The following is a 26,563-nucleotide window of genomic DNA, read 5'->3' as shown; positions in this document are numbered from 1 at the left end:
ATATGTTCATAAAATGTGCAATAAAATAATTTTTATAGAAAAACGGTATATGATGTTATATTTAATCGATTCCCGAATCATCGGTTAGATTTGAATTGAAAAGACAAAAATATTCCCAGCAGGTGTCGCAATGTGTAATACATAAAAAAAAATTTTCGCGCCAGTAAAATACATTGGAATTAAGCATAAAGTCATGGGGAGATTATTTTAATCGTGTTCATCGTGTTTGAGTGGTTTAAGTGAGGCACGTTTTGCATCGATATAGGTTAACAGTGAAATAGAGGGGGTAACAACTCACGTGTTACCGAACGTGCAGCGTTATGCGGAACAGTCACTCGGTGCGATAGATATGTGATGTTCGGTTTAGTTCAGTCCTCAGAGATATTACTGTCTAGTACGCATCGTAGTGTTTACTATATTGTGAAATTAACAGAGAAGAAATTAGTGAAAACTTTTTTTTTTCATTTAATTTACTGATTTTTTATAATCAATTAAATGGTGCATTATTTTAAATTTAGATAGTGAATACGAATATATTTAAAAAATATTACTATCCTTTTTCGTTCATGTAAATACAAACAATTTCTTCGTGTTTTTCTTTATCATTTTTATAACTTTTACCGCCAAAAAATATAGAAATGACATGTGAACGAGTTTGATTTAGTAGCAGTGTTGTGATTCAACGGATATTATCTGAAAGAGAAACTACCCTTAGAAGAGAATGATGGAAGAGATATCTACTGAAAATGCTAAAGTGTCGGATTCCGGATATTCTAATACTTGTAGTAACAGTCAATCGCAACGGAGGTATGTATTGAGTGTTTAATTTTAAAATTTTTTTTAAGTACTTTGAACTTATCCTGTTATATGATATCAATTTTAATATGGCGCCATCGATTTTAAATTATGAATTTTAAGCAACTTATAAATATTAGTATAATATTAATTATTTTATTTATAATCTTTCTTTCATGATGTTAATAGAAAAAAATATAACGAATATTAATAAATATCAATAATTATTATACTATCTGATTTATTTTTCTTAAATAATATATAAAAAAAATAAATAAATTGAAAAACAATTTATTTAATATTAATATTACATAGTATAAAAACTAAAAGTTATATAAGTTATTAATTAAGAAGTATTCATTAATTTATTCTTATTAAATTATATATATCATGTGCAATTTATATGTGAAAATATATGAATATTCATATCGTACATTATTTTCATTCAAATATAGACATATATGAAAAACAATGTAAATTCGTATAATTCTTCTTCTATCTTCAAAAATATAAGATTTAATTTTTCTTTTTTTTCTTTTTTGATTTTCTAATTAATTCTGATTTTATTTTTGTGATCGATTAAATGGATATTTGCATAACTTCTACTTGTATAACATATATTTAAATATTCTGTATGATTGTTCAAAATTAATCAAAATAAATTTTCGATTAAATGTTAGTGAAATCCACATCAAGTAATGTGGATTAACCAATATAATCAATATAACCATTTCACAAGCGATAAAAAGTGTCGATATGTTTGAAGTGCAATTTTTAATTGCGATTTGAAACTTTATGAAAGATTTAAGAAAATTTTATAACGATTTGTATATACAAATTTGAAGAAACTTCTATAATTTGAGTTTTTTATGTTTTATTTAATTAATTTTCAAAATTCATTTATAAAATTTAAATTTTATAATATATTATTGAAAAAAAAATGAATAATTTAATTGATATCACAAATCTATGAATTGTTCATATGTGTATATATATATATATATATATATATACAAAATCTTATAGTTCAATATTTACAAAGAATTACAATTATTTATACATTTTAATATTTTGATACATTTAATTTTGAAATGTATTGAATTATCGATAGCATAATATTAAACTATAATTTGAAATAGTATGAGTATATATTTCATTTGTAAAAAAAAAATCAATTGATCAAATTATTGGATTTTTAAAATTTAATCTATAAAAAAATAATTTTAACCAGAAATTCAATCATTTCTCAATTTCATTAAGAATCTTGCATATAATTTATTTTTATGAATTATTATCTTGATAATTTGCAAATTAAACGGATTGAAAATTTACAGGATGTTAAAGGATATTCAATGTAACATTAGCGCAGGATACTTGGCATTGACACGCTTTGTCGATGATGTAGGTGAGAGGTAAACGAAAAATACGATGAACAAGAAGGATAGAAACTCGAACACTACGGTTAAGGCTAACTAGTTTCTTGACGAAGTATGCATTTCTACGTTCGCATTTAATACACCTAGGCACAAATTGTGAAATCCGATGAAAACAGGTTGAACGAATGCAAAGTGAGATCAGTGATTACCATATTCACAAAACTATTTAATTGAAATTCTTTTAAATTTCAAATTGTTTAAATCAAATACCTTATATTATATTTATAAATATTTAAATATTCAGTATTTAGAGTTTCTATCTTTTAACCCAAAAAATAATTTGACCTCTTTCCAATAATACCAGAAAAATTGTAACAATTCTACAATCGTTGAAATTTGGAATGTATTCTTCTATTAAATGATTTTTTTTTAATATTTATCTCTTTTCAATTATCATATTTTCTTTAATGCGATGGTTCCTTGGCATTATTGTGGTATCGTAATAAAACTTCGTATAAAATCGATAAATCAATCAATGTGTCATTCGATGGGTTTTAGTCACGGGGCCACGAGCGTGAAACAGACCTTCTTATGCAATAATTTTTCTTATCGAACGAGGTGCAACAAATGTAGAAGCCTCGTGCTCGTTCCCTGGAAAATAATGAGGACAGTGAAAGGCCAGAAAGACTCCGTCGTAAGGGCCGATCATGGTAGTCACGTTTGCCGAACATGTGATCGGTCCTTTTTTTTTCCCATTCCGTAACTGGTTTCAAAGATTTCGTGTCAGTGAATCGCGTGACTTTCTCGACCACGTTTTAATTGGCTAATGGGCCGAGGCCGTTCCTACCGTTCGAGAAATTCACCTTTGCAATCACCTTCTAATGCCTCTGTGTATTCGTTTACTAATAAAGCATACTGCCATAGGATGTAGTTTCTACGATTTATTATTTCATCGCGAGTTAGATTGAGAATGCATATGATTTTTCATTTGATCAGTAAATTTTTTAATTATTTTACATTTTTATCATAAGTGATAAAAAAAATACCCATGAAAGATATGATTCATTTTGAAAATATAGAATATATACAGCGAGAAATATTATCTGTTTTGAAGATATTAATTACAATTTCTTCAACGGAAATTATTTCTAGCGACGATATCATTTTTATCGGTATTTTTAAAAGATGTATATTGCCGAGTAAATGTATATAATAGTTTAATTACGAAAGGTGTAAATAATAACATGCGAAGCGATAAGCAATTGATAAAATGTATATGTTCCATGTAACCATGCATCATAAATTAATAAAATTTTAAATTTCATTCTGTTTGTCATTCTTTTTTTTTTTTTTAATTTATTAATGTTTTATTTCGATAAGTTGATAAGTTATAAATTACTTAAATATGAAAATTTCTGTTCTATAAAAAAGTTTTTATTATTTTAATAAATAGTTATAATATAATTAACGGATTTTATAAAAGTAATTTATAAAAGTAATTTTTTTATATTGCAAACTTGTTACTATCACGCAAGAAGATTTATTTTAATATTAACTTCTTATTTTTAAATAATATTACACTAACATTAATAATACTAACACAATATTAGTAAAAAAATTTGTACATCAATTTAAAAATTAAAAATTCAAAGTGCAAGCAGATTCAGTAGTAACGGATAATCAAGGTCAGACTCAACGAATAAACACAGTAGTTTAGTCGATTGATTGTCAGGCATTAATGTCTACATTATATAATCCATATTACGATAAAGATATCCGAAAATATTTATATTTTCCACTTGTTATTAAACAAACAATCCAAGAATTTATTTTAATATTTAATTCTAATATTCATTAATTTCTATTTCAGTAGTGGCAGCTCGATTTCGAGAAACAGCAACCGCTCTGAAAGTAGTGGTTATTGCGGTAGGCGTCCTTCAACATTTGGATCCAGGTAAGATATCATTTAAATTTTATTCAAATACGATCAATATGACGAAGCAATCGCGATAATGGCTGATTCCTGTAAAATTTGTATATACAATTTTTTCTCAAAAATATATAAATACTTAAAAAATGTAATTAAAGATATATTGATCGTTGATAACAAACGAAAGTGTTTACGATCGTAAGGATCTTATCACTATCATTGCGACTGTAATTAATAGAAAATAAGAATAAGAAATCTAGTGGAAATGTAATTTTTTTCCTCAGTGCTCTATGAGCTTTCCCTAAAAAAATATACAAAATATATCATTTAATTGTAATCTTCTAATATGTATTACATTATTATTATGTATAATTATAATTATACGTCGAAAGAAGAATATATAAGTGTATATAAATGTATATAAAAAAATATTTCTATCTAAATTTAACAAGATTTGATGCAACATGATTAAAATTATCAAATATTGTGAAAGATATCTAAAGACAAAAACTGTAAAAATGAGAAATACACATTATTCAATTATCAGCAAAATTTTTTTACATTTTAAAAATAAGATATATATGAAATTGTACACACAATTGCTACTACTTACAATATTGAATGAACATTGCATTGCTGACGTGAGTTTGCTCTTACACGAGGAACAATGAATGATGAACAATAAATTGAAACAATGATAACGTGAAATTATATAAAAAACGATACAATTCTTTTCATTACTTACTTCTCATAAATTTTAAAAATGTTGCATGATGATTTTTTTTTATTCAGATCACAAAATTTGAAGTATCTCATATCACTGTGATGAATCATCTAGATATATTTTTTTATTCTATTTTCTATTTTTATACATATGTATGCAATTAAATTCATATAATTTATGAAACAAATTTTTCAGATGAATTTTTATTCCCGGTATATTTATGTGATTAAAATTGTTGTTCCATAATTATCACGATTGTGAAGGTGACATAGCGCGCTAATGTGGATTTTTAGCATTGTATTCATGCATATGTAGGAGAACGATTACATTCAGTTACGAGAAAGCGCACACAACTGCCGCTATAAACATTGGTGCATGTGCAGTGCCACGTGCCTGCAATGTCGCCATCGGCGTCGCCTACGTGGCATGAGATATCCCCACGTATCGTTGCATAATCTCGATAGGCCGTTCCGTTGTAATAATAAATCAACATCGAGTCTATAAATTATAGTTAAAACCAGTCTATTTTCTATTGTTTATGGGATATATTTAGAAATAGAAAAAAAAAATAGAAGTAGTACTTTGAATTATTTATTTATCGAATTAATAATCTTGTTTTCAATGCTTTCTTTTCCTATTGAATTTTCTATTTCATCCGTCATCGATTTTTGATGAATTTTTTTTTTTATAAAATTTTTTTTTCTTTATATGTATAAAAAATTTGTACGAAAAAACCGATTGCGAAATTGTTGAAAATCGATTGCAATGTGCGATTCGAGATGACGTGACACGTGCCACTGTTTGTATGATTCAAAATTTTTGCCGATCAGAAACGACACGCCTCGCATCATTGCGCGTTTATTGGTTCGTAGAACCAATAGCACGAGAATATATAATACGTTATTAACACGTATCGCGCGTGTTCATAGAGAATTATAAAAAAGAGAGACTTCGTGAGGAAATCCTTCTATAATTTGCTCGTGGCTAGTAGAGGTCAAGGTTACGTGCAATTACGATATCACAGCCGCTTTTCTGTCGTCTCAAATACGATGTATATATTTGGAAATTTTAATTAACCGTTTTACTTGTAGTTATATTTAACTACCAAACAATGGAAACAATTATTGGGTATTAGTTTATATTGGACATTGTAATTTTAATTGCTTTTTCACGCTGAAAATAATCGTAAGAAGATTGAAATAAACACAATGTCTTTTGTTCTATAGAATGGGACACAAATCTGTATGGAAAATGTACAATTAAACTCTGGATTGTTACATAATGTATTGTGAATTATATGAGATAGGAATTTAACAAATTTAATAAATTTAACTTTTATATAATAATTGATGATTAATTATGATTAAAGAAAAAAGATAGAATCACAAAGTCTCTTTTATTTATTATAAAACATTGAAAATGATTATTATAAATTCAACAAAGTACAAGTATCTTTAAAAGATAAAATATTCATATTGTTTAAATAACTAGGAAGTTGTTCGAGTATGTCAACATTTTTAAGATTCGTGAACTCGGAAATATGAAACTTTAAATAGCCAATTTTATCTTGGAGAAAGCTTGAAAGGTTTATCGTTGGAGAAATGCACTTTCTATTTGTTACCTAACAAATGCAGTCACGATTTGATGATCTAAAACATTTGTTACGTATATACTATTTTTATTGTTATTGAGTTTCCTGGTGAAAGTTGTTCCAATCTATTTTAATATCATTCCACTCCTATAATAGCTATAATAGTATTCTAAATCTAGTTATGATTATGACGATAGTGGCAATTATTTTTTTAATGAAGCAATTGTTAAAGCAACAAATGAACTTGCAGCTCATGTTCGCATACATGTCCAATAGATTTCTTGTTTGTTGACTCAGCGGAAAGCAAATTTATTTTTAGAACGTATGTATAGTTGATATTTTACTCGTTGAAAGTGTACGATGAATACTAGCTTTTCCGGTATCGCGCTATTGTTAGAAAATGCGTGAGAATAAATACGCTTTTATTTAAGATTAGTTCTATAAGATCTTTTTCACCGAAAATAATTGTATGTCAATGTCACAATAAGATTATATTAAATGTTTTTATAAAAATTGCACGAAATGTTAAACTTACTTCAAGTCTACAAGTCTAACAAAACTTTAGTTAACCGCATGTTTACTACAAACAATTTTATATGTCGAACAATTTAATTCATATCACCGATCGCGATTGCTTTATTTGCAAATTAATGAGAGAGATCTTCTTTTTTTCTCTGCTACCTTCCTTTAAATACCATTAGACAACGTCGTACAAAAATATTAGATTCGACGATACGAAGTTTAATAGCCTTCTCAGACTATCCTTCAAATTTAAAATCCTATCTGTTCTATTAATTTTTGGATTTGTCCGTCAGATGAGATTAGAAGTTTTTCCATTTTTTTACATGTAATGTTTATATGAATATGTAGCAATGAAGCTCTACCACAGCCAATCAGCAAAAGAAAGGATAAAGAACATAAGAAGAAGAAGTCGAAGACGATTTTGGCTGTTAACGCTGAGGCAGATATTACCCTGAAAAATGCCGGCACACCGCCAGAAGCCGTGTCTTATAATGTCGCCGTCCCAACGAAATCTATACTTGAAAAGAAACCAGGTTGGTTGCGATCTAAAATTAATAGGAAAAAGTGCACGTTAACTGTATAATTTCGAAAATTTTTTAGTCTTTAATGTAGTTCGGTCAAAAATGATCACAATTGTGCAATCATTAGATTATGTAATCAATATCGTAAAAGAAGAAGATAATATCAAATTCTAACTGTCGGACCAATCATTCGTTCTTACTACTGACTTTATCAATTCAATTCTTCCTTCGAATTTTATGATTCGATCAAGATACAATTTTGAATAAAATTTGATTTGAGGATAAATTTGAACATTTTTCTGTTTTTTCTTTTCGTTTTTTTTATTTATCGAAGATTTTAATAAAATTAACGAGAATTATAAGAGAAATGCAAATTAATTTTTCTCAATGAAATGGAAAAAAGATGGATAATTTTATGCGATGTTATTTGGTTTCATGCACTTTTCTTATTAGTTAGGTTTCGCTTATTCACAGCCAGAGATTTTACGAACGACCTTATTATTTCCCTCCTTGTCCATCCTGGTTCCCTTAGTCCGCCAGACATTAAGTCTGAAACGATCAATTGCATCTTTTTTGTTCAAAATTACAACAATCGAGTGTTCTTTAATTTCATTACTTTTTACTCGTTCGACTTTTTAATTCAAACAAAAGAGAAATTCAATGGATCTAGAGGATTCGTTCACTTTGGTGATATTTTTAATATCCCTAATAATTTCTAAACGAAACAATTTCCAAACGTAAATTACTAACGTTGTTATCGTGGCAATTAATTCTTCAGTTCTATTTAACACGAACGAAACCTTGAAAAGAGCACCCTATTTCTAACTTCTAACCAAATATTGATCCTTGTTTTATTATTAGCACCAATATTGTGCACGAATCCTTTAGAGCTCGTAATTATAAGAGAAATGTCACCAATAAACCAATATTATTCTGTGAATCGAAATTAAAATCGTCGAATGATCGATACTAAAAATGATAACTTAATTATTAACGCGATGCAAATAATTTCTTGATACAGATTGCTACAGTGATGAAAAGATGCAAAGAATTTATTTGGTTCGGTTCGCACGAAATATGTATTTATATATCTGTGAAGAACAATTGTCGTAATGAACGGCGATCCCGAAATCTATATAAATAAATATATTTTAAGCATTGCAATTAATTTCTCGATATATTGATTTTATATAATCACGCAGTGCTATCCGTGGACAAAAGGCAGGTTCCAAGCTTTCCGTTTAGTCAAGTTGCGCTCAAACTGAACCGCTCTTTTATATAACATCGCCTATGATTTACGTAATTATTTACATAATTTTTAATAATCGAATAATCATTTCTCGGATAGGTATTTTTTCATTGATCGTTACGAGTTTGCAGAATATATTGCAATAGGAAATATTTGAGTGTAAAAATAGATCTGTTACATAATTGCTTGTTGTTTGTTTATTTTATTAAAACTATTTTTCTAAAACTTTCGAAAATTGATGAGATCTCGATTAATATCAATGATATGATGATAAATGATGATAATATCAACGAACGATTAATAAAACTAGATTCCATAAATTAGATAAAAAAATGAAAAGTAAAAATTGGTATCAGTTTGGCGTGTTATTCAACGATCTCTCTACAGAGAAAGTTGAATTATTTTCTCTTTCTTTCTCTCTTTTCTTTTTTTTTACGAATAATCTCGAGATAAGTTTACATTCTTATATATATTGTCGCAATAACGTTGTCCTTTTGGACTAAGGAAACATTGCAACTCTCCCAACTCTTCCTTTAATTCATTACTCTAGCAGCAGGTCACGTCTTACATGTTTCTTGGACGTGTTCTATACTTTGATCTTTATTTGCGCGACGAGAAAGGTCACTATACGTAATGCTCACCTAAATTTAAAATGATGTCGAGACGTCCATGAAACGTTATTAAATACGTAACCGATGCTACTTGGTGAAAGATCCATGTCCCATCAGCAAACACGGGCGAGTTTGTTAAAGAGGAACAATACATAACAAGGGGAATTTTTGTTGGGTGTGTACAAGAAGATGTAACCACTGTAGAATTGGTGGATGCAACGGATCCCGGCGAGCACAACGGCGATACAGTGACAGATGTGGAAGCAGGGCTTGCTTCTCGTACGAATCCCCTGGATGATTCCATCTCTCAAGCCAATGTTAGTATTAATTAAAAAAAACCAACGGAGAAATAGATTTCTCTTAACTAGTAGAATTGTGGTAGAAGGACACGTAGAAAAACAGAACATGATCGATCAAGATCAAGCTTCTTCGTAGAAAGGATCCAGGATCGGGCATTCTAAAAGCATCCTCTCATATTTCTTAATTATTATTAATCTTAACCCGAGTACTTCCCGTATAGATATAACACGCAATTCTTTTCTTCAATTAATTGTAATTCGGTGTGGCTTTCTGTATACGATGATGTAACACAATAGTAACATTATTGCAAGGTTTCAATAGTGTTATGCGTGGAGAAAGGAGATTTATCATTGGAATTGACAACTGTTACTAGCAAAATGACCTTCCAGTGGCCGGGAAATAAATTACTATGTCTCTTTGGAAATATCATGTTTTCTTTTCTTCTTTTTTTAATATCTACTTTAACAAATGTTATCATTTTCTTCAAAAACCTGTTATTAAGATTTGATTTAATTTTTCAATTTAAATGGGTGAAGGTTTACTAATCAATCTGTATAAATACGTTTAATTTCTTATTTATATTACAGTTTTTCTTTTTAATTTAATTTCTATTTTCAATTATTCAGAATCCCTTCAAATGAATGGAAATTACGTTCTTTGATGAAAACGCAACTCTTTTCTCCCTGCATAGTGAAATCGATCGGCAAAAAATGCTATTATAAGATATTATTATATGTAAAATGTAATTATATCTCAGAACTTGTATATTAATAGTGATAGAAATGAAAGCAAAAAAAAAAAAAAAAAAAAATTGAACAAAATTTGTATAAATCGAAGTCAAAGTAGCGACGAGTTCTCTCTACAAGCTACCTACGTAATAAATAAAAAAAAGTGTCGAAAATTTATGTGATGTGATTATCTTGATGACATAGATTCAGTGTCATCTACGTGCTAATGAATAATTTTAATTTTATTAAATAATATTATTTAGATAATTTAAATAATAATATTTTATTCAATTTTATAAATAAATCTATTAGCATACATCCGTTGGAAATCAAAGTCTATATTTGTATATTGTATATCCTGTAGGAGGGGTTTTGCGCGGTGATTTCAATGCACGACGGCCTCGTATTGTATACGACTCCCTCGATATGCACAGCTCTAGGATATCTCAAGGATGCATGGATTGGCCGTTCTTTCATCGATTACGTCCATCCCAAGGATAAGGCCACACTGGCTGATCAGATTAAAAACGGAATAGTCTCGCCTCAAGAAGAAAGACCGAAAGGTATTACTTATTCCTTCGAATCGAATAAATTAAATTAAGATACGTTGCAAAATTTAAATTTAAAATTTATATTAAAGATTGTTATTGATGATAATTGATTTATCAGGTATTAATGGGAGAAGAGCAAGTCTGTTTTGCGGATTGCGAAAGTACACAAGATCTTTCGCTCATCAATCGATCAACAAAGAGGCAAGATCGAATTTGTATCTTCCGTTCCACTTGACTTTGTCGTTCAGAGATTTTCGAGATCGTACGACTGAACAGCAACACAAAGCAATGTTCCTGGTGGTTACTGCTCAACCTGTTCACTCTGCATATAAAGGTAGTACGGTTAAAGATGTTCGAGGAGATTCGACTGATAAAAAAATTTGATAAATATCCTCTTAAATACAATTTAAACAGATATATAATTTATTATTATAAGTATCGTTGGAAAAATAGTAAATGGTAATAATCAAGTCGTTTCGTTAGTCTAGTCTCCTCGATGATACAATATGATTCGGTGGTTTCCATGGCGACGTACCTTAAGCAGAAGGTAATTTTTATTAAATTAGAAATATTTATTAGAGGATCGTGACGATAGTATTTTATCTTTGTCGTCTTTTTATTTATATATATATTTTTTTTTATTCATTTGACCAGTCTATACATTTTTGTTCAGTTTGGAGACCACTGTTTCTATTATTTATTTGAGTAACAACAAAAAAAAAAGTAATAAGAATAACAATGCACCGATTATTTTTCATGTAAATATGAAAATATTATGTTTTGTTTGATGCGCACATGATATTTTATTATTAACATCGATTCCATTATGAAGGATCCTTTTTTCAAATCCTTTCAACAAGTCTGTTCGAAATTCACAAATAAATTATCCTTATAAAGAAGTTGGTGCGATGTTTTTTTTTTCAAAATATTAATTACATTATTTCAAATTATATTATTTCATATTTACATAGGTAAAGCGGACAAGTAATTCGTACAGACTTGTCTCGGCAAATCGAATTTGTAGCTTTGATTGACCATAAAGACTTAAAACTTTCATCATGAAGGAAACATCTGGCAGAAGAGAGAATGACCCCGACCTTCTTATTATCATTATCCGCAGCGCCAGAAGAAACAATAATATCTTCGGTATTCACCACCCGCCACAACGCAACGTGCTATTTATCCCATGTTGATCCCGACGTAGTCCAATACTTTGGCTATCTACCTCAGGATATGGTTGGCCGTTCGCTGTTTGACTTCTATCATCCCGAGGATCTGCCTTTCATCAAAGACATCTATGAGACTGTGAGCATGTGCCCCAGAAAAAAAAAACAAAGCAAATCTTTAGGTTTTGATCGAATATACGTTTGAGAGAAAGAGAAAAAAAAAGAAAGTATGCGAGAGAATGATAGAATAATCCGCAAAAAATGCGGATTAGCACAAACGAGTCCCAAGAAGTGAACGTCGAATGACGTAAAAAAAAAAAATGTCTACTTTCTCGATTAATCATATTTATAAATATATCATTGAACAGGTTATCAAGCTCGAAGGTGCCTCGTTCAGATCGAAACCCTACAGGTTCGGGATACAGAACGGAGACTACGTCGTCCTCGAAACAGAATGGTCGTCCTTTATCAATCCCTGGACGAAAAAACTAGAATTTGTCGTAGGTCAACACAGGATATTGAAAGGGCCAGCGAATCCTGATATCTTTCGCGTATCATGTACAACTGAGCACAGCCAATTGACTAACATCAGCGAGGAAGTGCTAAAAGAGGCCAAGATTATACAAGAAGAGATACGTACACTTCTCGACGAGGTATGTCTTTTCTATGGTAATTTATGTTGAACCAGTTTGTATAGATAACTAGATAAATCGTGATATGATATGATAAGATAAACATAGATAACTAGGGCTTGTAATTTTTAGAATTTAATATCTATGTACCAAACGACGAATCACATCGACTATACATATTTTTTTATAGCAATGATCGCTAAACAAATTATAGTTTAAATTATTATATAATAAGAAATCGTGTCTAACTACCTATTTGATCGAATTGTTATACATTACTGTTACATAGAATTAATTCTTTGTCTCTCTTCAGGGTAACACAGACAAATAATAAAAACGTTCATCATCGTGTAATATATTTTCCATGAAATTTTTCTTCCCAATAAATATGGTCTCTCAATTCCCAACTTTTTTTTTTGTTCTATCGTACGTCTGCGCAGAGCATCCAAAGAAAGTCAGATATTACCGAGCTCGATGTGTCAAAGAGATGCAAGGACCTCGCGTCCTTCATGGAAAATCTGCTCCAGGAGACGAGAACACCTGGTTTTGGCAAAGATGTGCTTGCTACCGACGAAAGGAGTTTTTCGGTGACTATTAGCTACGTTTTAGTATCGCCGACACTTATCAATTTTGCTAGTAGTACGGTATAATGCGTTGTGGTGGTATACTACAAGTATATTTACAATAACTATAATATTAGATCGTTCTTCTTATGAGGGTTCAACGTGAAAGGTATTTTTCTTAGATTTTAAAAAAAAAAATTTTCGTTTCGTGTCGCTCTATGGCTGCACGATGTGTGCGATAATATTTCGATACAATGTTATCTTCATTATTATTTTTTTGTTTTTTTAAAATTCGATGTTTTATGTTTTCTAAAACATCTATTTCGATTTCAAAGTACAAAACGAATCGATTGTATCGAATTTTTATCGTCAGTATCAAGAGAGAAAAGAAGAAATTTTCCATAAATTCATTAATAAATTGCTTTGTTTTTTCATATGATTAGCGTTTTGATTGATTGAGTTTGAATTCTTCTTGTAAAATTTCTTCTTTTTTTTTTTTTGCTGATACAAGATTGCATGACATAAATAGAGTACGAATAGTTAGGTGAAGGGTTAATAGAAAAAAATTCTATGTTGATATATCTCACGAAGCAAAGAAATTTATATTCGTATAAAATAAATATATTATGAAAAGAGAAAGTAAAAGAAAAAAAAAATTATGAAAACTTAAAAACTCGGTGATATCTTAAGATAATTTATGAACTTTAAAAATAAGAAAGATGATAAAAAATCGATAGAAAAAAGAAACAAAATTCTCATTGCTTCTGAATGATATGTCCTAGAATTTTTACATGACTTGAAAGTTAAATTGGTGATTAAGGTGAGTAAGGAACACAGCAATTGATTAAATATTTTACAGCCTGATGACATATCAAAAAGGTTAACTCAAAATAACTAAAAACCTTTCACGAGTTAGGGTATTTATGCAACTCTTCTTCTCAATTCATATAATATGACTAGTTGTAAGACGAAATGAACAGCAAAGATTTGTCAAGTTATTTCGTACATCGACATGGACGGAGGGCAAAGTGAAAATTATGTAGGTCCGGTGAAGGATAGCGTCAATTTCAAAACCTTGTAGGCACGTTGTTGGTAAGTTTACTTATTATTTTTTTTAATTCAATTATTTGATTAAAAAAAACGCCAAGCCTTTTATAAATTCCAACCATTTCGATTGCAACAATTTATCTTAAAATATCTTCAGTAGTATCCAAGTAGCTAATTATTTTCTATTTTCCAGTTGGCAGGATATTAAAAAAAAAATACAATTTGTTACTATATAATTATCATTCAAGATTCTTTGTGAAAATATAATTATATAATAATTGAATTAAATATTTATTCTAGGCTCTCTCGTTATACGATCCTTTCTTTATCTGATGATATATCTGTGTTATTATGTTTGTATTTAATAACATTGTTATTTTTTCTCTATATCTGTATTGATTATTTTGTTAAGAAAGAAATTCTTTGCCTTCGATTATATTTTTTTTCTATTTTACTATTTCCATTGTATATTTTTTCAAGATCTTTAAACGATAATTTTCTTTTTTTTCTTTTATGTTATTTCGATAATTTGTATCTTGAAAATTTTCATTTACGTTAACTTTTGTCACAATTTTGTATAAATCAAATTATTTGAAATCAAATAATCGTATTAAGTCTTTTTTCTTGTCTCTTCATCATGCTTAAGCGTCATCAGATTGATTGTTTCACGATTTTACAAATTGTATAGTAAAATGAACGATGTATAGAAAGTTCAGTCTTCATATATTCGAGAAACGGTTGATATATATTAATTTTAAAGGGCTATAAGGGCATCTATAAATTTATTACAATATTCGTGAATAGAGTATCCAGTATATCTCTTCACTTACAAGGTTTTGAAACTAACGAGGCAATATGAGAAAGCGAGAATGAAAGAGCGATTTATAGACTAAACATGCGATGTTAATATTTTAAAAGTTCTGATAACAATACTAATCTCGTTTAATGATTTTTCTTTTTTTTTTCACGATAACTTTATAATTTTATTTCTAAATTAATATTTCTCTAGTTCTCTAATTATCAATAAAAGGAAAGATATAAAAAAATATATGAATAAAGGACATAATGAAAATTAGAGAAAAAATATCTTATGTGCTTTTATTTTATTTTCATCATTAATACGTAAATTTTTCTAAATTTATATATAGAAAAATTAAAGATAATAAAAATCTGTTTGTATGTATAACGAGAATTTTAAAAGAAAATAAATGATAAAGAAGAGTATGTATATGTATATATGAGTATGTATGTACGAGAAGAGAATGTATGAATGGCAATAATGTAGGAAAAAAAGAAAAAAAAACAATAAAACGGGAAAGAAGTTGGTTGGTTGTAATAGTTAAAGCAACTAATTGTGTTACAGAGCTGGAAAAATATTAAAATTGGTCATATTGGTTGCTCGTGCGCTGTAAATATTGCATTTTTGCGGTCACAAGATTGTTGGAGAATTTACATAGTGCAGAAAAATTCCTTGCATAAATCTTAACAGCCACCTATATAGCTGAACATCTAACAAAAGTATTGAACGCAACGCAAATTTGCAAAACAATTGACAGTGACGAAATCAAGTGACAACTCTTTCTAAGTCGCTACAATATACTTGTGAAGGGATCACGCAATCCCTTGTTACAGGAGCACGACAGCGTGATGCTTGGTGAGATTTCGCCCCATCATGAGTACTACGACAGCAAATCGTCAACCGAGACACCGCCAAGTTACAATCAACTCAATTACAACGAAAATATTGAAAGATTCTTTAAGAGCAAACCACCAGTTGCCACTATGTACGGCAGCGATGAAGAGATTATTAATTCCAGCAATGATGAGGGTGGAAAAACAAGTCCAAATTCAGCGGGTGAGTTTTCATCTTGTAATTTCGCTATTTAATCCTTTGAAAGTAAAGAGTTAAGAATATTGTAAATTAGTCAGGAAATGCATGTCACCGATAAACGGAAGCGGCGCAAGCGGCAGTGGTAGTGCAGAAAATCTTAGCAGTGGTTCGAATAATCAAACAAGTTCAGCAAGTAGAGAGAACACTTCGAATACGACTAGTATGGAAAGTTTTAAACCTCCAACGTTGACGGAATCGTTGCTCAACCGGCATAACGAGGATATGGAAAAGTTAATGATGCTGAAGCATCGGGAACTTCGTTCTAGTATTAAGGCAAGTGATAAATTAAAAGATTCTCGAATAAAGACAACTGAGAAACTGTCGACGGACCCAAATACTCATTTTCAAGTCAACCAAAGTCATGGCATTAAAAGAAGCGGAAGTCATAGTTGGGAGGGAGACAGTTTTAAAGTAAGTAATCCATCGATGAATAAGCATCGAATCAGGAATTGAAAAGTTAATACGACGGAGTAACATTCAAATATTAATTGATTAATTAGGTTTCAAAACATGAAGAAGTGTCAAGGACAAGTACCGCAGGTCAGTTGCCTACTAATGTTGCAACCACAGTTACAAGCATGAGCATCGATCAATCTACCGTAATTCAAACAGGTGCTAATGTCAATTTGTGGCAGCCTTTATCAGTTTCTATACCACCTCCTCCATCTGCTCAAAATGTACCACAAAAGTGAGTTTTTTACGAAAAAAAAAAAAAATAATAAAACGCAAATAAAAAATAATAGTCGAATATCAAAATTAAATTATGATTTCTCTTCAATTTTCAGCACAAATTCACAAGCAATACCTAGAATACCAATACTGCCAATGATACCAGTATATTGTGTCCCCGTTCCACAAGTAAACGATTCTACAATTTTATCTCCTGTACGGGAGAAACTTAGCTCATCTCAACCAATGCAACCCCCTCAACAAAATCCTTATAGTATGTATTTATTTTAATATACATTTTAAACTTGTTTGAACAAATATTAAACAAACAAATATTTAACAAATATTAAAATTTTAATTTCTAGTGTTCTTACCAGTTTCATATATGTCGACAACAATGGCTGGTGTCATTTATCCTCCAGTAATAGGTACTCCATCAACGGGCATGATGTACAAACCTTTTTTAATTCCTGAACAAACATCAATTTCGCACGAAAATAATCAAGCTACGATGAATAAATGCTCTGATCGAAAACGACCAGCTAGTCAAGCAACAAGTGTAAAGGCGGAGCCGGGTAGCATTATGGCCATGTCTGAATCCTCAAAAAAAGTAAATTAATAAATTTATATTTTTTTGTTTCTTAACTTAATTTATTTATTTATAAATAATTTTTACACATATAAATTTAATAAAAACTAGGTATTATCACCGGGTGAATTGTTATCTTCTTGTGTAAGTAATGATGGAGGTTGCTCGAGCTTAGTGGACATATCAACTCCAGTGAATAAAAAGATCTATAAACAGAATGATTATATTGTGGACGAATCGAGCTCATCGAGCTTTTATAGCAGTTTTCTATACAAAAGTAGTGAAAGCAGTTGTAATCCAGACCAAAAACCAACAGAATATTTACCGGAGGTAAATAATATTTTTATATTTATTATTTGACAGATATTTAATTATTAATTTGCATTTCATCGGAAACATTGAAAATATTTTTCAGGAAAAAAAAATTAATTCATTGATAAATATTTATTTATAGGATAGTATGAAGCAACAACACGGTAAACGAAGAAAAGAGCCACCATGGCTTGAAGGTGTTCACGTAACTCCAGAATTAATATACGAATATCAAATACATCCTAAAACTTTGAACGAAGTACTTCAAGCTGATATGAATGCCTTAAAAAATTTTAATCAGCCATTATTGGTAAATGATCAATTGGGTCAACTTTACTTAGATTTAGAAGTCGAAGGTTTTGAAACAAAACTTGTTCTTGAAGACGGAATCACTTCTAGTGGCAGTGATAGTGGTAGCAGTAATGGAAGTTGGACGGCTGGCACAGTATCGCAGGTATAAAATTATTAAGATTTTATGATATTATCATAAATATTATATTTTTATAACTTTATTTTATGTTTTTTTAGTAAATAAATTTTATAATAAGTACAAAATATTTTATAAAAAAATAAGAAATCAGTATAAGATTTTTTTAATAATTTTAACATTATATTTCATATTATTTTTATATATTATCATATATTATCATTATTTATATTATCATTATCATTATATTTAATATTTAAAGAATAAATATTTTTTATTTACATATATATTTTTAAATAGAATAAATTAAATAAAATTTGAAAATAATTAATATCAATTAATAAAATCTAAATATGAAAATTTATATAGATATATATATATATAGATTTAAAAATAATCGTATTAATAAATAATTAAATATAAAATCATTTTTGAAAATCGTAAATCAATGATAATTAGTAAAAGAATAAGATTTTATTTATAGCAAAAACAAAAAAGGAGAATGGTGAAGTACGGTAAACTTGTAATGATTCACGAAGAAAATGCGCCATTGCCACCGGCGCTATCACCTCAAGTTGTATCTTGCCAGCAATTATAGAAAAAACTTTATAACGACCAACTTATAACTAAACACTGTTTTCCAGTTCGAAGCGTTTGTTTCCAATGGTATCTTTTGAATTTGGTTCTAATAATTAAGTTACAATTAATTACTGCGTAATTCAAAAGATGTCATTTAAAATATTTTATTAAATTTATATTTTGAGGCAGATAAAATTATTTATAATATACATTTTTTAATGTATATATACAATATATGCAATCTATTGTTTAGAATTATTATCTATCATATTTTTGAAATATTTCAATAACATCATTTAGATTTTTCTGAAATAGTTAGATATTTATATTAAGATATTTATGTTATTTATTATTAAAAATAAATTTTTAAATTTTAACTGCCTCAATATTTTCATACATTTAAACATAAAGTCAATTTATATACAATTAGATATAAAATATTAAATGATAAAGAATGAAAATCATATTGATTAAAAAGTTAATTCATTAAGTTCCTTTTTTTTGAACTTATTAATAATGATATTTTAACATCAATGATAAATTATAAAATATTTATGTTTCAAGAATAGAAAAAAATATTGTGAAATTATAAGATTTATGTTATGGGCAGACATTGACATCCACGTGATTGTCTCTAATTGAATTAAACTTTATTTGATTTTTTTTTTAATTTGTACATAAGATAGTTGATAAATTTTTCATTATTATAAAAATAAGATATCCGTTGGAAAGTCTGTTGCCTGCACAATATTTGATATAAATTTAATAGAATTTAATATGTGTTCATATCTATATATGTATACATATATAATTTTATTTGCCACAGAATTAGAAAATTAGATCAATATCTTATTTGTTTATTATATGATATTTTATTAATGAATAATTTTTCTCATTTGTAATCATTTATAATTCTCATAATAAGACTTTATTCTTAGTTATTTTAAATATTCTTAAATAAATAAATCTTTTTGGAAAAGATTATTTTTTTAACATTAATATCATTAAATTATATATCAAGAAATTATAAATTATATATATTATTTTTATTCATTTTACTTTTAATAATATTAAATTATATTTAATTAATATTTTAGAAAATAAATTTTTTAAAATTCAGACATATTATATTATATTACATATGATAAGTAATGAAAATTTTGATTTTAAAATGGGACCAAATATTTGAAATCATCTTTGAACACGCCTGAATACACCATGTTGAATATGCTACCTCAAAATGAATATATTTTCAATCTTTAGAAGAATAAAAATATAATCTCGAAGTATAATTCATTAAATAATGAATAATAAATTGATAAATTCAATTGAATACATTTTAAAATTTTATAAAATTTTTTAATAAATGTAATAATCTTTTTATCTTATAATAATTCTAATTTTTTCAGATTCGTTTGATAAAATTAATAAATAATTTTTATATTCATTTTTATTTATAATCTTACTGATAATTTGTACATTGTTCTGTAACAATAACAAATTCTCATTTAATATTAATTATACAAATTTATATATTTGTATATTTTTTCATATATTTATCAGAAAACTAGTTTGTTGTTTATTTCAGAATTAAAAAAAATTATTTTTAAATCTTTTTTCAACATTGAGAGAGGATTCTTGAAATCTTCATTATAATATTTATATGATTGAAAAATATTTTATATATCTATATGTATACTTATATTTGTATACATATAAATCATGATTGATATGTCTATTATATTGTATAATTGAGAGATAGATAAAATATTTTGTATACTATGATTCGCAATTTTTCAAGATTAAACAATGTGGCCAGTTCATTAATAGATCATTAGTAGTAAAACAAAAAGAAAATATAAAGTTTTCTTTATACTGAATCGTAAATCTAGTCCAGATTGTATAAAATAGTTGCAACAATTATGCTAAGAAAAATTCATATAAAAACTGACAATATTAACTTAAATAAGAAATAAAAAAAAATCTCATTTATTTTCTTATTTAAACAATATTGTTTGTTTTTATATAATAGATATTTAAAATATCAATTATACCTCAAATAAAGAAACAAAAGTATCGATATTTCTTTTCAAAATATGATTCTATTAAACTTTAAAAAGTCATTAGTATCATCAAAAAATTGTAAATGTCAAAAAATTGATAAAAAATTACAGTAGATTCCAAATAAACGAACTTGAGTGGTAGTATCGATACTTTTGGCTTCAAAATTTAATTTAAAATTAGAATATAATTCTTACTCTTCGTTTTTTAAAATGATAGCACAAAGTTTTATAATTTCTTCAGATGCGTAGCTGTCTAAGAAACTATATATGTGAATAAAAAAAATAAATACATGTATATGTGTCCGCATATCTACATGTATATTTATTTAGAGAATGCTTATTTAATGCATATATTTAAGAAAATTATAATTATAAAATATTAGTAGAAAATTAATATCTCGTTTAACAAATCTACGCTTGATGAATATTACATATTTCATTTAGAAAAAAATAAACTTTACTTTATGTATTATTATTACTCATGTATTTTACTGAGTTTTTTAAATACTTATTCAAATAATTTTAGACTACTTATTTCTTTTTTTTTTTTTGAGTTAATATTTAATTATACATTATATTATGTAAGAAATATATAAGAATACGATAACGATAAATATTTAAAACGAGACATTATGAAACAAACGCAATGATGAAAAATATTTGATATAATAAATACTAACACTATTACACGTTTGTATCACATTATATAAAATTTATCACATTATTGAAATTTATAGGAAGAAATTCTTGTGCAGTTTGTGCATCATTCCCTGCAAGTACAAAATTTCAGTACAATTTTTTACACGTCAAATTAAGCGATACGATCAATCTGTTAGACATTGTATTTTTCAGATAATATCTAAATCTCTATACATATTTACAATATATTATAATCTGATGTTTAATTTTATATAAATACAAACTGCACGAGTTACGCACGAACACGAATTTTTACAGTTCGAAATAATCTTAATTTATTATATGATTAGTGTAAAAATGTAATAATAGTAATAGTAATATGCTGAACATAGTATCTATAATCTAAAAAGTTATTGTAAGTTTTAAACATATCTCTTTCAGAGATATATTTATTTTTGAATTTATCTTTTGATTTATCTAATTTGTTTGTACATAAATGAAAAGAAAATGTAATTCTTGATTTTATTTTGCTTGTATATATGTTCGAATGAATTAATGAGAAAAGTATAGATATAATTTATTATATAATATTATATAATAATTTATTATTTTATAATGATTTTTTAAGTATTATGAAAAATATATATTTTAGTTTAATTTTGTGATTATTCAAATATTATATTCCATATTTTAACTTTATGTACAATGAAAATGGAAGAAAAAACTTATATTTTAATCGTTTTTTATATTTTGAATGTTATATTTTTCAGCGAAGTTAAAAATTTTATTAAAAATATTGCTAATATAATATTAGAATGTTAATGTATATATATATATATTATCTTTGTACATTTCTGTTAATGTTGAAATATACATATGAATATTATATCTATGAATAAGTGTAAAAAATCTATTAAATTTTATTCATATTTCATAGTCCGTTATCAAACTCTTTCGTTTCACTAACTAAAAATTATATTAGATAAGTTCGTCTCCCTTGCCTCGGCCTTTTAACTCATCCAAACTCTAACTCGAGTCATTTTGTACTTTATTTTCTCCATTGATTTAACTTATTTTAGACTCAATTCTCTTAATTTAATATTTCAGCCTGTCAACCAAACACTTCATCTCATACAGTTTGCCGACCCCTGATTCGATCAACATGGATCATGATCATCAAGTCAAGGTCATACTAATGTAATACACTTTCAGCTACGTTTTCTTCCCCAGTTCTACGTATTTCCAAATTATTTATTTCTAAATTTCCAGCCTATAAGAAACAACAAAGCATAGATTATCAAAGAGAATTCTAATAAAAATTTATTTAAAAGAGAGATATTTATCTTTAGAAGAAAATAATCTCATTGCTTGCCTCTTGTTGGGATTCTTTGTCAGATGTCTTTAACAATTTTCGTATAAACGGTGCCAGTAACATTGGATCTAATTTTTCAATATTTTCAGATGAAATAAGACTTACAACAAGACCGATGGTCATTGTTACTAATGCACCAGTTACAGTATACCAAAGATAACTGAGACGGTATAATGCTAGAGGTTCTCTAAAAGTATCAATATGATTAATGTATAATTACTAAAAAGTAAACGAATAATTTATTTTTTAATTACGAAAGTTTAGTAATTACGGAAGAAATTCGTCATTATCCAAAATCGTATCTGGAGGCTCGAGTAACATTAAATTTTCCACTTGAGGAAACGAGTAATAGCATCCTTCTGTGCTGACTGGTTTCTCGTCAAATCTGCCGAAATGTTTTACATTGTGCAACATCATAAATCATTACAGAGATTTTAAAATCATTTTTCTATTCTCACTTTATTCTTCCACTAGCGATCGCTGCTTCAGCCGAAAGGCTAATCCATCCCATAAAACCCAAACCAGAAATACCACCTATTAGAGCACCCTATATTTTATACAAAATCATAATATTATTATATATATTATTTATTTCATCATTTTCATATTACATTTTAACATACCTTAGCATTTACCCAGGGTAACAAAACACCCATGCTGAAAATTCCAAGAGAAGGGCCGCTAGTAATGGAGGCTAAGTTCGTGGACAACTAAAACATACATATTTTATTCGGAATAAAAATTCTCTTAAACTATATTCTTCTATATGTGTTATACCTGCAATACATGAGATCCTGTTTTCTCAACGACAAATACAAGGGCTACGCAAGTTACTCCAAGAACAACTACCGTTAATTTTAATAAAATATCAGCGGCTTTCGAAGAAAAAGGCGTTTTTCTGAAAGGTTTAATAAAATCTTCCAATACTACCGCAGCCATCGAATTCAAACCGGTAGATAAAGAACTAAAATATTATAGAAATCGTTTAGTTTTGATTATTTTTTAAACAAATATGAATATAAAAAATAAGAAAAATTACCTCAATGCTGCGCTAAATACTCCGGCAACAAAAAGACCCGGAAGACCCGGGAATTCATTTAATATATTCATAACAAGTAATGGTAACAATTGATCTTTCGCGCCTGCTAACTACATAAAAAAAAATGTAAAAAAAAATATATATGTATATTTTATTTTTAAAAAATTTTTTTTAATGTTAAAAATATAGCATTATTTAAAAAAAATTTTAAATATATATATATATATCTGTAGTATATAAAATATGAAATGTTAGATGTACAAATGACATAATATTGAATATGAAATCTTTCTATTAGTTGCAGTTCATGATATATCATGAAATTAGGCTATCAGGGAAGTGTAATCATTACCTTTGTAGTAAGTGGATCGCATACATGGTACCAAGCATATATTAACATTCCTGCGTATCCGCATATTCCCATTAAAATCAAGACTCCGACTATGAAAATCCAGAGTGCTCTAAAAAAGTATCATTTTATTTCTCAGATTTAATAACTAACTAACTTCCAAATTTATATCTTGTGAATAATGGAAGATTAAAATAAATGTACCTTCTAGCTGATTTTAATGTAGGTAATGCAAGATATCTTTGAATCATATTTTGATTGATTACGGATATTTGTAACCAATGAAAAAAACCACCAACCACGAGAGACCAGATCGTATGTCTCGTAAGAGGACTCCAATCTGTCCTATTCAAAAATTAGTATAACTTGAAGATTATTAATTCGTCATCTTTTATTATTTTAAAAGAATGATATCATAATGCTCACGTAGGTAATTCAAGTCTTCCAGATTCCAGATTTCTTCTTATTACTAATGATAATCCACCTACATCAGATGTTCCCTTGATGATAATTAGTAACATAGAACCAAACATTATGAAGGTTTGAATAAAATCAGTCCATACTACTGCTCGTAAACCACCCTATTTAGTAAAACGCGAATTATTTTATAATTTTTTGAGTTTGTACTTGTGTTTTTACTTGTGCTATCTATAAGATTATATCTTACCACACAAGTATAAAAAATGCACACAATACACACGAACGGAGTAACTACGTGTACATTTACTCCGGTAACTGTAAATATATTATTTTATACGTTAGTTCCATGCGACTTGTTTTATTAAAAATTATTCGATGTGCATTTGGTACCTTGATTAAAAGCCAATGCTGGCACGTAAATAACAATAGGAAGCCATGTCATCTAGAAGAATAATTTATCTTTTTTTATGGGAATTTTGAATAAATTAGTTTGAATAAATGAAATAAAAATTAATTCTTTAAAGAAACTCACGATGCCAATTAAAAAAAGTACTGATCCTAATGTTCTGATCTTTCTATCAAATCGTCTTTCGAGATATTCATAGGTGCTTGTGAGTTTGAGTTCGTGAAAAATTGGTAAATAGATTCCTGACGTTACAATACCAACGATGATAACTCCGAAACCGACACAAAGATAACTAATGCCATGTACGTACACTTCCGTCGGTGTACCCAATAATGAAATACCTATTGTTAAATTTTTATAAAAAATTTATTGTTACGAATAATTGTTGTAATTATTTAGAAATAAGCATTTCCTACCCGATATGAAACTTGCTATAAGACTCAAACTAACAGGAAATGTTTTCATATTTCTGCCACCTACAAGATATTCATCTACTCCTGATGATTTCTTAATAAAACCGAAGTAAATGCCGACAAAACCACAAGCGATCAACATAAACCCAAAAACTCCATAATCCCATAAGCCAAAACTTCGCATCATTTCGCCGACTTCCTGCACTGTTGGCATATCCTGCGACCAATTTGGTTGACGATCCTCCATACTACCCTCCGCAGTCATTTTGTTGCAAAATGGAATTTTGTGGTTGTTTCAAACGCCTTTAGGCGTTTTGAATTAGAAGGTAAATCCTTTTGAGAATTAATTGACATTTTTTTTAAAAATACGAAAATACGAATGAATAAAGGATATCAGAGCATGAACATTTTTATTTTATTTTATTTTTATATGATTAAAAATAGTGCTTACCTTAATTTTTATACTTGTTAATTTTTCAGTTCATTAAAACTATTGGAAAAAACTATATATCTACGAGATTTTGTTATTTCGAATCTGGTACATTTGCAAATAATAAAATTTATATAAAGATATAAAGATAAATGTTTTGTAAATATATAATTTACACACGCGATATAACACTCGAGAAAAATATAATTTTACATTGAATTGAATGAGAAATTATTTCAAATATATGACACGCTACTTGATGTTATATATAGTGTAGAAGGTTGTAATGGATATTACGGAAGACCAGCTACAACTAGCATGACAGTTCATCTGAAAAGAGCCAGAAGCTCGAGCGGCTCGATACGATTGCACACATCACGATTGTGCCATTGTGACAATTTTCTCATTAAACCGACAATGGACATTAAGTACGAAGTTAAAACGACCGGGTATATACCAGAGTGAATCCTAAGTGGATAATACGACCTAAATATGGTAGTAGTTGTATAGATGTGTTTGATCACATTGACGGTCGCGTTTCAACCAAGTTCCTGGATGATTTTCGGGTGTCAAAGAATTATTTATTAATAGCTATTCAAAAGTACTATTGTTGTTAATATGATACTTCTTAATAATCTATTTAGAACATATATATACAA

The 26,563-nt window shown here is 27.9% G+C and overlaps 2 protein-coding genes and 1 long non-coding RNA gene across 11 annotated transcripts; 1 reads left to right on the top strand and 2 right to left on the bottom strand.

Annotated features, from left to right (window-relative positions):
* Window positions 1-175: 175 nt before the first annotated feature.
* Window positions 176-22,371, top strand: LOC107998360 (period circadian protein). Of its 8 annotated transcripts, none has more exons than XM_017057580.2 (17): window positions 176-807; window positions 4,042-4,125; window positions 7,287-7,471; window positions 9,509-9,636; window positions 10,712-10,910; window positions 11,017-11,232; window positions 12,019-12,203; window positions 12,433-12,717; window positions 13,137-13,283; window positions 15,939-16,161; window positions 16,232-16,608; window positions 16,698-16,885; window positions 16,983-17,140; window positions 17,232-17,476; window positions 17,567-17,785; window positions 17,910-18,221; window positions 18,679-22,371. In XM_017057580.2, exons 1-17 carry the CDS (start codon window positions 722-724, stop codon window positions 18,790-18,792), a joined length of 3,351 nt encoding a protein of 1,116 aa, XP_016913069.1. In that variant the 5' UTR covers window positions 176-721; the 3' UTR covers window positions 18,793-22,371.
* LOC133667077 (uncharacterized) lies at window positions 3,584-5,323 on the bottom strand. Its single transcript, XR_009832214.1, has 2 exons — window positions 4,847-5,323; window positions 3,584-4,194 (listed from the first exon to the last, which is right to left on the bottom strand). It is a non-coding gene; the product is annotated as an uncharacterized LOC133667077 (long non-coding RNA).
* On the bottom strand, window positions 21,371-26,464 carry LOC107998393 (sodium-coupled monocarboxylate transporter 1). Of its 2 annotated transcripts, none has more exons than XM_017057647.3 (15): window positions 25,926-26,464; window positions 25,478-25,807; window positions 25,188-25,402; window positions 25,046-25,097; window positions 24,903-24,970; window positions 24,662-24,816; window positions 24,440-24,580; window positions 24,239-24,347; window positions 23,887-23,996; window positions 23,625-23,811; window positions 23,471-23,557; window positions 23,306-23,394; window positions 23,119-23,232; window positions 22,848-23,034; window positions 21,371-22,745 (listed from the first exon to the last, which is right to left on the bottom strand). In XM_017057647.3, the coding sequence occupies exons 2-15, from the start codon at window positions 25,737-25,739 to the stop codon at window positions 22,668-22,670; spliced, it is 1,854 nt and encodes a 617-aa protein (XP_016913136.1). In that variant the 5' UTR covers window positions 25,740-25,807; window positions 25,926-26,464; the 3' UTR covers window positions 21,371-22,667. The 2 variants fall into 2 exon arrangements, with proteins under 2 accessions (XP_016913136.1, XP_028522797.1); XM_028666996.2 differs by having other exon boundaries at window positions 25,478-25,777.
* Between the last annotated feature and the right edge of the window lie 99 nt (window positions 26,465-26,563).

The sequence above is a fragment of the Apis cerana genome, linkage group LG12 (genome assembly GCF_029169275.1).
Source record: "Apis cerana isolate GH-2021 linkage group LG12, AcerK_1.0, whole genome shotgun sequence".
Taxonomy (NCBI): Eukaryota; Metazoa; Arthropoda; class Insecta; order Hymenoptera; family Apidae; genus Apis; species Apis cerana.
The sequence above is the reverse complement of the archived record's forward strand: the minus strand, read 5'-3'. Positions and strand labels throughout refer to the sequence as shown.